The 13,487-nt window shown below is 54.6% G+C and overlaps 1 protein-coding gene and 1 long non-coding RNA gene across 2 annotated transcripts; one reads left to right on the top strand and one right to left on the bottom strand.

Annotated features, from left to right (window-relative positions):
• Window positions 1–4,329: 4,329 nt before the first annotated feature.
• LOC138843736 (G protein-coupled receptor 183) lies at window positions 4,330–8,611 on the bottom strand. The gene is made up of 3 exons (XM_070048520.1): window positions 8,504–8,611; window positions 6,349–6,447; window positions 4,330–5,382 (listed from the first exon to the last, which is right to left on the bottom strand). Exons 1-3 carry the CDS (start codon window positions 8,609–8,611, stop codon window positions 4,330–4,332), a joined length of 1,260 nt encoding a protein of 419 aa, XP_069904621.1.
• Window positions 8,612–9,300: 689 nt separating this feature from the next.
• On the top strand, window positions 9,301–12,919 carry LOC149124510 (uncharacterized). Its single transcript, XR_016212717.1, has 3 exons — window positions 9,301–9,419; window positions 11,028–12,222; window positions 12,745–12,919. It is a non-coding gene; the product is annotated as an uncharacterized LOC149124510 (long non-coding RNA).
• Window positions 12,920–13,487: the final 568 nt, after the last annotated feature.

Genomic DNA, 13,487 nt, shown 5'->3' with positions numbered 1-13,487 from the left:
TATAATTTTGGAAAATGATTGGCCGAAGTCATGGCCCCTTCAGCCAGGAGATAATACTTTAGTAGGCCTAGGTGCGGCCATGACACCATCAAGGAGTGCTCAGGTGCTTCATTGGCAGGATCAAGAAGGGAACAAGGGAAATGTGCAACCTTATGTTAGTGCACTCCCCATCACATTATGGGGAAGAGACATTTTAGGACAATTGGGACTGACATTAACCAATGAAGACCAATTGGAGAGTTCTACAGGACGGCGTATTATGTATAAAAAGGGATATCAGGAGAGAGGATTAGGCTCCAGAGAAGGCAGAAGGGACCTAGCCCAGCCCAAAGGCGACTTTAAAAGACAGGACACGGGTTTTTCGTGGGGGCCACTGAGATGCAGCCGCTGCCATTGTCATGGCTGGACAACAAGCCAAAGTGGATACCACAGTGGCCCCTTACCCAGGAAAAGTTGGCTGCGGTAAATGATATAGTGTTACAACAATTAGAGGCAGGCCATTTGCAACCATCAACCTCCCCATGGAATACGCCAATATTCGTGATAAAGAAAAAATCAGGGAAATACCGGTTGTTGCATGATTTACGGGCTGTTAATCAGCAGATGCAACCCATGGGGGCATTACAACCCGGACTCCCGGTTCCTACTATGATCCCAAAGCATTGGCCATTAATAGTACTCGATCTGAAGGACTGCTTTTTTAGCATACCTCTACATGAACAAGACATTCAGAGGTTTGCTTTCACCGTACCTTCCATTACTCATCAAGGTCCCGACAAAAGATATGAATGGAAAGTGCTTCCCCAAGGAATGACTAACAGTCCTGCCATATGCCAGCTATATGTTGACCAGGCAGTAGAGCCGGTTCGACAACAGTGCCCAAAAGTACAAATTTTACACTACATGGATGACCTGTTAATAATGGCTGAAAGTGAAAATCACCTTATGGAAGCATATAAGCTGTTGCTATTATATTTGGAAAAAGTTGGGTTACAAGTAGCGCCAGAGAAGATACAAAAAGGGGAAGTAGTACAGTACTTAGGGCTTAAAGTAACTTCTGAAAAGGTGACCCCATTAGAATTTGAAATTGCAATAGATGGGTTGCAGACCCTTAATGACTTCCAAAAATTATGTGGCAATTTAAACTGGTTGAGGCCCTATTGTAAATTAACCACCGAAGATATGATGCCATTATTCAATATTTTAGAAGGAGATGCCCAGCTTGATTCCCCTCGTAGGTTGACAAAAGAAGCCCGCTTGGTGTTACAGAAAATCGAAAAACAAATTAAAGCAATGCAGATGGAAAGATGTGATCCACAACAAGCCCTAGAAATATTAATTTTTATGGAACAGCTGTATCCCTTCGCAGTCATTTGGCAAGGAGGACCCTTGTTGTTTGTATACCCACATTCACATGCACCGCGTGTACTATACACCCAAGGCATTGCGGTGGCTGATTTGATATTAACAGCAATAAAAAAGGCGACAGAAATGGCGGGGAAGACTCCAAAGCGATGTGTAGTTCCCTTTGCTCAAGAGGCAGTAGAAGCCTTTACAAGGGAATGCTGGCAATGGGCATACATAGTTCTCATTCTACAAATAGAGATTGACAATCACTACCCTCGCCATCCATTTGTTAACTTCTGCACACAGGTTTCAATAAAACGGGTGCAGAAGGTGTGAAGGGATCCAATTCAAGGGGCAGTTACCGTATTTACGGATGGAGCTAAAGGCGGAACAGGAGCAGCTATATTTAACAATCAACGATATTTTGTTTTAACAGCATCCCCTTCTCCACAACATGCAGAATTAGCCATTATCGCAACAGTATTACGCAGAGAGAGCGCACCCATGAATATTTTGTCTGATAGTGCATATGTGGTGAATGCAGTTCAGATGCTTGCTACACAGTGCCTTATTCTTAAATCCTCCTCAGTCTATTCTTATTTAAGTGAAATTCAGGGGTTATTAAATCAAAGAGAGCATGCTATTTACATAGGCCACATAAGAGCTCATTCTAATTTACCCGGCCCACTTACTCGAGGAAACATGATGGCCGATCATTATTCAAGATTCTTGCTTGCATGCACCGCTTTGGAACAAGCTAAAGAATATCACTCTAAATGGCATGTTAACACCCACACTTTAGGTTTTAAATTTAATATTCCCCACAAGCAAGCAGAAGGTATTATTAGGTCCTGTGAAAAGTGCGTTGTTGCCATAGTTCCAAAGATTCCTGCGGGAGCCAATCCCCGTGGCCTTAAACCAGGACATATCTGGCAGATGGACGTTACACATATCCCCTCTTTTGGGCGACAAAGCTGTGTTCACGTCACTGTAGATACATATGCAGGTGTAGTTATGGCCACAGCTATGAATAAAGAAGGAGTACAACAAGTAATCCAACACTGCTTGCAGGCTTTTGCAGCCTGGGGAGTTCCTCATGTGATCAAAACGGATAACGGCCCAGCGTATACATCAGCTCGTTTTGCTGCATTTTTGAAAGAATTCGGAATCTCCCATATTACTGGTATTCCATACAATCCACAAGGGCAAGCTGTGGTAGAACGCACTCACTTATATTTAAAAAATTTAATAATTAAACAAAAAGGGGGAATAGGGGAAATGGCCGCATCCAACAAGGATGCCTTGGCCCTAGCTCTTTATACAATTTTCTGAACAAGAAAAAGAACGGTAAAACACCTGCAGAAATGCATACTCAATCAGTTGATAAGGAATCAATACAGTGGGTAATGTGGAAGGATTTACAGGACAACCAATAGAAAGGCCCATTCCCCTTACTCAGAAGAGTACGAGGCGCCGTTTTCCGCAAGGTGCGGCACAACCAATATGGACCCCTGAGAGAAGAATTCGGTTGGTAAACCTACCGGCAGAAGAGCTGGAAGAAAAAAACTCTATTTGAGGAAGAAAACAATGAATAACCAATCCCTGGGATCCTTGGAATATGGGACATTTTCAACGAACTCTGAAGTAGCACGACAAACAAGACAGTCAATAGCATGAAGATCACGCTGAACTTTACACAGGCACGCATCAGCGCCAAAAAACCTCCTCACAACATGGCGAAGAGAGGACCCGGATTCGGTTTGCCTGATTGGTAGGGCTTGTAAGCACCTGTGGGCAACTCTAGCAAGCAGAGCAGAGTGTGTGCCGCGGGGCACCGAAGACAGGCGCGTATCAACGCCAAAAAATAAAAAAATAAAAAGAAAGGGGGATCTGTGGGGAGCAACTCGGACTATACTGTTACTGGAATTAAGACTTATTCTATACATCTGCTCTCCCACAATATGGCGCTGGGAGAGGAGCAAACAGCTTCTACCCAGCTGCCTCTCACCAACTTGACAAGCTGCAGAAGTTGCTCCTGATTGGAGGAGAGCAGCGTGCTCAGCGTGTGGGTAGCAGAGCACGGATTGGTGGAGAGGACTATATAGGAGGAGAGAGACGGCATGGTGGGGTGGGTTGGTTGGAGAGTTCGCGGGGAAGTTCGTTGCTTCGTTCTTTCTCATTTCTCTCTACTCATTCTTGCTTTGGGAGTTCGCTGTTTACTTATTCTTACTTTACTATAGAAAAGACTTGTAAAAAAGGGGAACAACAAGCGTCCGGTCCGGTGCGAGAACCCCCCCACCCCCCCACCCCGCCACCTTGGAGAGCAGCTCTGTAACTCTTCCCATCTTGTCTGCACTTACGGAGGAAACACTCTTTTCCCAGTAAAGAAAAAAAAAAAAAAAAAAAAGAGTGCCCACCTGCCCACCCAGACGCCAAGCAGTGCCGCTGGTATTTACTCTGAAACACCAGAGGTGGACTCCTCAGGGGGCTAAGGCACCCAAGCTTCAGGGCGCGTCTCTCGCACGCTGCCTGCCTGCGTCCTGAATCTAACGCGACCAGGGCCAGCGTCCCGAAGCCAAAAACTGACCGCTGAGATGCTCCAAACCCCTAGAGGTTTTGAGCGCTGACATGGTCCACAACGGAACATTCTACACCACGAAACAGTTTCTTGCACGAAATTTTTAAAAACATTGCATAACATTAGCTCCAGGTATGCATGTAAGGTGGATTTGGAGCACAAACGGATCTTGTATTTAGACTCGGGTTCCATTCCCCGGATAGCTCATATATGCAAATATTCCCAAATCCAAGAACAAACCCCAGATGCTTATCCCAAGCATTTTGGATAAGGAGCACTCAAGCTGTACGTCTTCTTTTGGAATTTTTCTTAAAGATCCTACTCCCCACCCCCCACCGCAGATGGCACCAGCTTCCTGCTCCCAAGGCCCGGGTGCCCCAGCTTCAGCCGTGGTCAGCGACAGGTTAGACCTCCCTGTCCAGGACCCGGAGCCTCCCGCCCTGATTCTGAAGCTTTTCCCCGGGGCCAGAGGAGGAGAAGGCTCTGAGCTTTAAAACGCGCAGGAGCCACTTCCTGTCACGCGTGGATGCAAAGAAGTAAACGACAGGGTCAAGGCCGCAGCTCATGTTCCTGAGCGCCGCGGTGAGCTGCAGGGTCCGCGCGAACGCCCTCCGCTCGGCGCAGGACGGCGGGCGCAGCGCCGCCCGCACCATGAACTGGAAGAGGTGGAGCTGGTAGGGCCCGAAGCACACCGCCACCGCCACCAGCACCAGCAGGGAGAGCAGGCAGGCCCTCCGGGGCCCTCCCCGCCGGCGCGCCCTGGGGCTGTCCCGGGCCTCCCGGCGCAGCTTCGAGGCAATCGCCACGTAGCAGAAGAGCATGACGCTCACGGGCCCGCAGAAGCCAATGGCGCAGGTCAGCAGGGCCGGGAGGGGCAGCCCCAGGATGGGCTCCACTCCCACGTGCTCCACACAGGTCAGCTTGCCCGCCGCGGGCTTGGCCAGGGGGGTCCAGAGCAAGGGCACCGTCTGCAGCAGCGCCAAGCCCCACACAGAGGCGCAGACGAGCCCCGCCTGGTGGGCGCTGCGGGGCCGCGGGCGCCCGTGGGCGCGCACCACCGCCAGGTAGCAGTCCACGCTCAGGCACATGCTGAGGTAGACACCCCCGTAGGTGTTCGCGTAGACCAGGAACGCCGTCAGCCTGCACAGCCCGTCCCCGAACGGCCAATGGAAGCCCCGCGCGTAGTAGATGATCGTTCCTGGCAGGGCTGAGGTCCACAGGAGGTGGGACAGGGCCAGGTGGACCAGGTAGACACCTGCCGAGTTGATCTTCTTGCCCCCTCGACAGGTGAGGCAAAGGGCCAGGCTGTTCCCCAGGACACCAAGGACCAGGAGGGCTGCGTGGAACAGGCAGAGCGTCAGGCAGGCTGCCCGGCCCGGGACGTGAGGAAGGCACAGGCCCGCGCTGAGGGGCAGGCTGCTTGGGTCAGCCTGCGTGGAGGCCATCTGCTTCAGGCCCTAGGGGAGACAGAAAACGCGCCTCTGGAATAGAGATGGTTAATTCCGGTTCTAGTCCCAGCTGCTCCATTTCCAATCTAGCTCCCTGTGACGTGTCTGGGAAAGCAGTAGAGGATGGCCCAAGTCTTTGGGCCCCTGCACCCACGTGGGAGACCTGGAAGAAGCTCCTGACTTCTAATCGGCCCAGCTCCGGCCATTGTGGCCATCTGGGGAGTGAACCAGTGGATGGAAGACCTCTCTCTCTCTCTCTGTCTTTCTCTCTCTCTCTGTGCCTCTGCCTCTCCTTCTCTGTGTGTGTGTAACTCTGCCTTTCAAATAAATAAATAAATCTTTTTAAAAGAAGTTACAGGGGAAGAGAGAGAAAGACAGAGGTATCTTCCTGCAGGTTGACTCCCCAGATGGCCACAACAGCTGGGGTTAGGCCAGGCTGAAGCCAGGAGTTTCATCCAGGTCTCCTGTGTCCATGTGGGTGCAGGGTCACAAGCACTTGGGCCATCTTCTGCTGATCTCTCAGGTCATTAGCAGGGATCAGAAGTGGAGCAACCGGTGCCCATTTGGGATGCCAGCTAGGCAGGAGGCAGCTCTGTTGGCTATGCCACAATGCTGGCCCAGCCATATTTTTACACCACAATACACACATGCAAAAATACGGGCAAATTGGGTCTGGCATTGTGGTGCAGTGGGTTAAGGCACTGCCATCCCATGTGCACCTTGGTCACAGTCCTGGCTGTATCACTTCCAATGTGGCACCCTGCTAATGTGCCTGGGAAAGCAGTGGAAGATGGCCTGAGAGCTGGGACCCCTGCACCCACGTGGGAGGCCCTGATGGAGGTCCTGGTTCCTGGATCAGCCCAGGTCATTGGAGCCAATCGGGGAGCAAACCAGCAAATGGAAGATCTCTCTCTCAGGTCTCTCCCTCCATCTCTACAACTCTGCCTTTCAAATAAACCAATCTTTTAAAAATACGTGCAAGTCATCAAAGCGCATCTTGACAATTTGCACAAAGTGAACAAACCAGTGCGGCCCATCCTCAGTCTCCCCGTTCTCATCGCTGATGGGTGTGGCCTGCTCGAGAGCCGTTGTAGCTCCTAGAGCCGGGGCCACAGAGTCAGGGCAAGAAGAGCTGACAGGTGCAGTGAGATGTTGATGAGAAGGGCCCCAGGTCCACGACCCCTCCAGCCCCCCTTGGGTCAGACCCAGCCGTGCCCTCCTGGCAGAGAGCCTTGCTGGAGTCTGTGCCTCTTGTCAGCCCAGCCTTGGAAATTGCTGTCTGGGTCTGCAAGGTGAGAAGGGGCCTCTCTTCACAGGGCAAGGAAGGGCAGTCGGGCTGGAAGGCAGAGAGAGGGGCAGCCAAGAGGCTTCTGAGCGCAGACTGGATGGATGGCTAGGGAGAGACCAGGGCTGGATTACATCGTAGGTAGACATAAATACAGAGATGGAGAGATGCTGCGGCCAGCGTGCCGTGTAACTGGTGGGGCTACCGACTGTGACACCGACATTCCATAGGGGTGCTAGTTCAAATCCCGGCTGCTCCACTTCCCACCCAGCTCCCTGCTAATGCGTCTAGGAAAGCAGCAGAAGATGGCCCAGCTGCTTGGACCCTGCACCCACGTGGGAAATCCTGAGGAAGATCCTGGCTCCTGGCCTCAGCCTGGCATAGTCCTGGCCAATGCGGTCATGAGGGGAGTGAACCAGCAGGTGGAAGATTCTCTCTCTCTCACGGTAGCTCTGGCTTTCAAATAGGTAAATTTTGGGGGCCAGCACTGTGGCATAGCAGGTAAAGCTGCCACCTCCAGTGCCGGCATCCCTTATGGGTGCCAGTTCAAATCCCGGCAGATCCACTCCCGATCCAGCTCTGTGCTTTGACCTGGAAAACCGGTGGAAGATGACCCAAGTCCTTGGGCCTCGCACCTGCGTGGGAGACCTGGAAGAAGCTCCTGGCTCCTGGCTTTGGATCCAGATCAGCTCAGCTCCGGCCAAAATGAACTAGTAGATGGAAGACCTCTCTCTCTCTCTCTCTCTCTCCCTCTTTCTCTCTCTCCCTGCCTCTCCATCTCTCTCTGTATAACTCTGACTTTCAAAAAATAAATAAATCTTTAAAAAATAGATAAATCTTATAAAAAAGCAATAGAAAGATATGCTGCATTAGATGGGATATATATATTATCATATATATGTATGCTTTGTGAAAACGGAAATGAAAAGACACTTTTCTAACTCTCTCCAGAATTTCTCAAGTGCTGTGCCAGCCACTGGTTACATTCAGAAGGTGTCTAAGAGCAGCAGCTTTGCTGTCTGTGGGCTGTGAACTGTTTGAGGAAATCAGGGGTGCAGTGATACTTGCTAAATGAGATCTGGTAGGGCTCTTTATCCTTTCCTTTGGCCTAACAGTAAAAGAGCACCCTAGGGGTGGGTGTGGGGAGCAGTGGTTGGGGTGCTGCCGGGGCATCCACAGCCCGGATCAGAACACCTGGTTTGAGTGCTGGCTTCTGACCCAGCTTCCCGCTGGTGGGCACCCTGGGGACAAGTGGGTGATGACTCAAATATGTGTCCCCGCCACCCACCCAGGAGACACAGATTGGAGTTCCGGGCTCCTGCCTTTGGCCTGACCCAGCCCCAGCTCTTGGGGGCATTTGGGGAGTGGGCCAGTGGATGGAAGATCTCTCAGTATCTGTCTCTGTGCCTTCCAAATAAAATGAAAACAAAAAAAGTAAGAATCCTTTTTTAAAAAGTCATTTTTAAAAAGCACAACAACTCTACAACAATAAGTATGGTAAAACCCATGCAATTATACCTTTGCATGGACAGTATTGAGGCACAGTGGGTTAAACCACCACATGGGACTTCAGCACCCCGTCTTGGGGAGCAGGTGCGAATCCTGGCTCCTCTGCTTTCAATCTAGCCTCTTAGGAAGGCAGCGAATGAGTTTCTGGTGCCTGGCTTTGCCTTGGCCCAGTCCCGGCTGTTGTGGGCATTTAGGGAGTGAACCAGCAGGTGGAAGAACTCTCCTTCTCTCTGTCTCTCCCTCTTTCTCTGATGCTCTCTGCCTTTCAAAGAAATCAGTAAATCTCAGCAAGTATCTCTTTGCTACTTCTGTATGGTTCTTTGCCAACTCTCTCACAAGCAAGTTGTCTGTCCGAGACTCCAGGCCCTGACACAGGAAGAATGGGTGCCCTGGAGAAATGGGTGCTAGAGAAATGGGCAGGGCTGTGCCACAGCCGCCCGCCATGCGACGTCCCTGTCCCAGCTGCTCCACTTCCAGTCCCACTCGAAGACGACCCAAGTGCTTGGCCCCCGCCACAAACATGGGAGACCCAGATGGAGTTCCAGGCTCCTGGCTTGGGCCTGGCCCATCCCCGCCTATTGAAGCCATTTGAAGGAAGACCTCTCTCTGTCGCTCGCTCCCTCTCTGTGTCACTCTACCTTTCAAGGACAGGGAGCCCAGGAGGAGAGAAGACGGGGGAGGGGAGGGCTCCAGAGAGACCCGTTCCTTCACCTGCCCCCACCTGCCCCTACCTGCCCCCACCTGCCCCTACCTGCCCCTACCTGCCCCCACCTGCCCCCACCTGCCCCCACTGGCCCCACAGACCACAGTCCTTGCCTGTGTCTCTCTGGGCCTGGAAATCTGAAGCTGATCAAAGACAGTACTCTGTTCCCACTCTTCGTCCTGTGCACACACACACGCACACACACACTGACAAAGGTGCCCTCCAAGCCCGGCTCTGAGCCCTGGCGATGTCCTCGTCCCAAGTGTATGGAGTCCGCCACGGAGCCAGTTTGCAGAGATCCTGCGGGGGTCCTGCGGCAGGAGCCCTGGTGGGGCAGGGTAGGGGGGCTCACAGGACCCCCCCCCCGCGGGAATCCCCGCCCCGCCCCACCTGGGCCCTTCTTGTAGCGGAAGGGAGCCCAGGCTGCCCCAGCTCTCCGCTGTTGCAATAGTGCCTGCATAAACTCTGCTTCCCGGCCTCCTTGCCCAGCTGGGGTTTGCCTCCCTGGCACCCACACGCCCCTGGCTCTTTGGAGAAGCAGCGCCCTGGGTAAATGCCCCAGTCTCCCAGGGGCTCCCCCAACTCCCAACCAAGAGGGAGCCTCTTCTTCCTCCTCCCTTCCTGCCCCAGGCCGTGCCCGGTGGGGGGCAGCAGGGGAGCGGCTTCCAAACCTGAGCCGGTCGGTGGGTGAGGAGAGCGGCCGGCTGCCGGGGGCAACTTCAGCTGAGCAGGTCAACGCACGGAGCGCCACGCACGGAGCGGGCGGCCGTCCCAGGGCTGCGGGGAAACTGCGTCTGCTACTCCTCCGGCACTCACGGGCTCCTGTCCCACCAACACCCTTGGCAAGAGTCCCCTTCCTCGACTCCTCCTGGGCCGGCCCCGGGACACTTCGCCTCCCAGCCTTGGCCCTGCCAGGCCCTCAAGCTCCGGCCTCGGGGTTGGCCCTCGGTGCCTTCCTCAACCTCCCCGCTGGCTGCCCATGTGGCGGCCCCTCCCCCTCGGGGGTAGGGGGCAGGGAACGCTCAGCCTGTCCTTGCCACAGTGACCTCTGCTCCTTCGGCCAACCTGAGCCTCAGGGACTGCCCTGCCCACTTCCTTTTCTTGGTACTTGGCACAAAGCAAGTGCTCACCAGGCTGGTCCTCAATGGCAGCCACAGAAAAGTCCCAACTGGTCTGTCCTTAGCTATGGGTGGGAGCTGTCACAGCAGGGTGTCCAGGGAGGACCAGGCTGGACAGAAACAGAGCCCCCTGGGAAGGGCCGGCTCCCGACCTCCGTCCCCTGTGCTGGTAGCAGGTGCGCCCTGTTCCTCCACCCATTGATGCTTATGCAAATGCGGGGCGGGGGTGCCACTCCTGGAGCCGCCTAGGGGCTTGTGTTTCAGGGACTCTGGGCCCACAGCGCCCGAAGGCATGCACCTCAGCCTGCTCTGTGTCCTTGACTCTCCCCTCCCGGGCACAAAGCCGCCCCTCACGTCCCCCCCCACCAAGGACGTGAGGACCCCTGGGTGTCCTGCTCGGGAGCTTGGCCAGCGTCTGTCAGCCTCCCGGAAAGAACAAGCCAGGACTCCCGGAAGGCTTCTGAGGTTGGCGCCCAGGTTTGGCCCAGCAGGTGCCCGTCTGCAGGTCCTGCTCAGCCACCTGAGGCTGGCCTGGCCTTGGTCCCTCAGGCCTGGCCTGGCCTTCCGCCCGGACTGGAACGGGGAGGGTCCTGGTGAGCTGCCCAGAAGAGAACAAAGGAAAACGCGAGGCGTCAGCCCGGCGATCTCCCGGCAGACCACAGGATGCCGGCTCGGGGTCCCCAGGCCTCTACAGCGGCTCCCAGTAAGAGGAGGAGCAAGTCGCTCCAGGGGGCCGGCTCCTTTCAGCTCTGGTCCTGTGCCACGCCCCACCCCCCTCACCCCCAGGCTGAGATGTGACAACCAAGCTGCCATTCAGCCCCCTTGAGGGTGCCTTGAGTTGAGTCAGGCTGGAGGTGCTGTCTGGGGAGCCCAGAGGCTCAGCCCCGAGCGCGCAGGTGGATGGGGGACTGCACCCTGGCTCTGTGTCTCCTGGGCTTTGGGATCCGGGCAAGGGGCTGCGCTGCCAATAACACCGCCCCCTCCCAGCGGGGGAGGCAGAGGCTGAAGCTGCTCGCTCTCCTCTCTGCTCATTCCCCAGGCAGTGGCTTTCCCTCGGCTCCGCTGGCCGAGCAACCGCATCAACACCTCCGGCGATCAAGACTGCCTCCCCGCTCAGCCACTGTCCTGGAGCTGGGAGTGGCCTGCTTTCTCCTGGGGCCTCTTCTGAACCCCCACCATCCATGTGGGAGACCTGGATGGAGCCCCTGGCTCCTGGCTTCCGTCTGGCTCAGTCCTAGGTGCTGCAGCCTTGCGGGGGAGTGAACCAGCAGATGAAAGATTCTGTGTGTGTGTGTCTGTCTGTCTGTCTCTACCTCTCGGTAACTCTACCTTTCAAATACATTTAAAAAGAACCTCAAAAAAGTATCTACCTTACCATAACTTTTTACCCTAAACTGCCCCACCTCCCCCACCCCCAGAAAGAAGAGCTGGGGCAGTCCCCAGAATCCACCAAAAACACCGTGCGTGTCCTCCAGGCGTCCAGGATGCTCCTGCTAAAAGGAGAGATCTAGGGCCTGGTGCTGTGGTGTAGTGGGTAAAGCCACCGCCTTTAGTGCTGGCATCCCATATGGGCGCCAGTTCTAGTCCCGGCTGCTCCACTTCCGATAGAGCTCTCTAGCCTGGGAAAGCAGTAGAAGATGGTCCAAGTGCTTGGGCCCTGCACCTGCTTGGGAGACAGGGAGGAGTCTTCTGGCTCCTGGCTCCGGATCAGCGCAGCTCCGGCTGTTGCGGCCATCTGGGGAGTGAACCAGCAGATAGAAGATCTCTCTCTCTCTCTTTCTCTCTCTCTCCCTATCTCTCTCTCTCTCTCTCTCTCTCTCTCTCCTTCTCTCTGTGTAACTCTGACTTCCGAGTAAAATAAATACATTTTTAAAAAAGAAAAAAAAGGAGAGACCTAGAAGGCCCAAGAACGGCAGGAAATTGTAGGACACACCCCCCCCACACACACACACTATATTGATTCCTCATGCGTTCATTAAGCACTTGCAGAGTGGCAGCTTTGAGCCAGGAGCGCGCCGTCAGCCCAGGTGCTCACATGATTGGCAAGCACATGGCACACGGAGGGGAGTCCCTGCACCTGTGCTCGGCCTGGCCTCTGACCCACCCTGGAAGCAGCTGCCCACGCCGGCTGCTTCCCCTGGGGTCAGACCAGACGCTGCCCCCGGCTCGGCAGCCCCCGACCCCTCCTCTCTGGGCTGCCTGGCGGTGCCACCACCCGACACCCCGTTGTCTTGGTGAGTGTCAGTTTTGTGTGCAGCCAGGGGGTGAGTTCCTCAGGGGTACAAACTGCTGCTGCCCCTTTTATATAACAAGCAGCTGGGGGGAGGATATGAGGGCCAGTGTCCAGTCTAGGGGTCCAGAACGCAGGAGGTCTGGGGTCCTGAATGGGAAAAGATGACCTTGGGGCTGGTGTTGTGGCGTAGTGGGTAAAACCGCCACTGGCGACACCAGCATCCATGTGGGCACCGGTTCAATTCTTGGCTGCTCCACTTCCAATCCAGCTCCCTGCTAATGCACCTGGGGAAGCAGCAGAAAATGGCCCAAGTCCTTGGGTCCCTGTACCTACATGCGGGACCCGGAAGGAGCTCCTGGCTCCTGGCTTCACCTGGCCCAGCCCTGGCTGTTGTAGCCATTTGGGGAGTGAACCAGTAGATGGAGATCTTTCTCTCTGTCTCTCCCCCTCTCTCTGTAAATCTGCCTTTAAAATAAATAAATAAATCCTTAAACAAACAAACAGACAGACCTCTTTCCTCCAGACGCCAGGGGAAATGTGGCCTTTGAGCATGGATGCTAGCAGCCAGCCGCTGTGGCGGGAAGTGGGACTGTCACGGAGAGAGGCCACACCTTGCCGGTGACACAGGTACCTTGAGGTATTGTTCACACGTGTCGCTACTTTGAAATCACTGTCACTACTAGACACGTCACAGTGAATGAAGCAGGTATGTAACATTGTGGCAAAACTCCACTCTGACCTTTGATAACCCTGCTGTATTCTAGGTCTTTTGAAATGTCCCGTTTCACTTTGAGCATGTGTAAACCAACGCTCCAGGAAGCAGTGCACCGGCTACCCCTGAGGGGTCTGTGGCCATTCCTAGAGCTTTGTGCTTAACCGCGGAGACGAGGCTGCAAACTTGGCTGCCAGGAACCCGCTTGTGTTCCAGGGGCCCCCCTACCAGGCAGCCCCCTCCCCTCCCTCGCTCCCACCTCCTCACAGCCCTGAACAAAGCAAGCGTCCCTCCCTACCGCCTGGGATTTGGCCCCAACTTGTGACTTCCTGTGTGTCCTGCTTCCTGGGTCTTCTTTGCCCTTGGCATTGGTCACCTTCTGCCTGGCCTTGAACCAGCACCAGTCAACACAGAGAGGCAGAGACCCAGAACAGTGATTGTCGCAACTAAGGACCCCTGTGACTGAGCGCACCTGTGAGAGCGCTGGCGCTCTACCTGCTCATCTCACTCCATCCACACGGAGCCCTCTCACCCCCACTAAGGATGGAGAAAGG

Source organism: Oryctolagus cuniculus, chromosome 9, assembly GCF_051225735.1.
Source record: "Oryctolagus cuniculus isolate XC-2025 breed Fujian yellow rabbit chromosome 9, ASM5122573v1, whole genome shotgun sequence".
NCBI classification, from domain to species: domain Eukaryota; kingdom Metazoa; phylum Chordata; class Mammalia; order Lagomorpha; family Leporidae; genus Oryctolagus; species Oryctolagus cuniculus.
The sequence above is the reverse complement of the archived record's forward strand: the minus strand, read 5'-3'. Positions and strand labels throughout refer to the sequence as shown.

What these genes read in the sequence shown, in the direction of transcription:
- LOC138843736 (XM_070048520.1), bottom strand. Translation starts at nt 8,611, where the DNA reads ATGGCGGGCGGCTGTGGCACAGCCCTGCCCATTTCTCTAGCACCCATT. An exon ending in CTCGGACAGACAACTTGCTT is followed by an intron (nt 6,448 to 8,503) that starts GTGAGAGAGTTG and finishes GCTCTCGAGCAG; the next exon opens with GCCACACCCATCAGCGATGA. An exon ending in TGCGCTTTGATGACTTGCAC is followed by an intron (nt 5,383 to 6,348) that starts GTATTTTTAAAA and finishes TGTCTCCCCTAG; the next exon opens with GGCCTGAAGCAGATGGCCTC.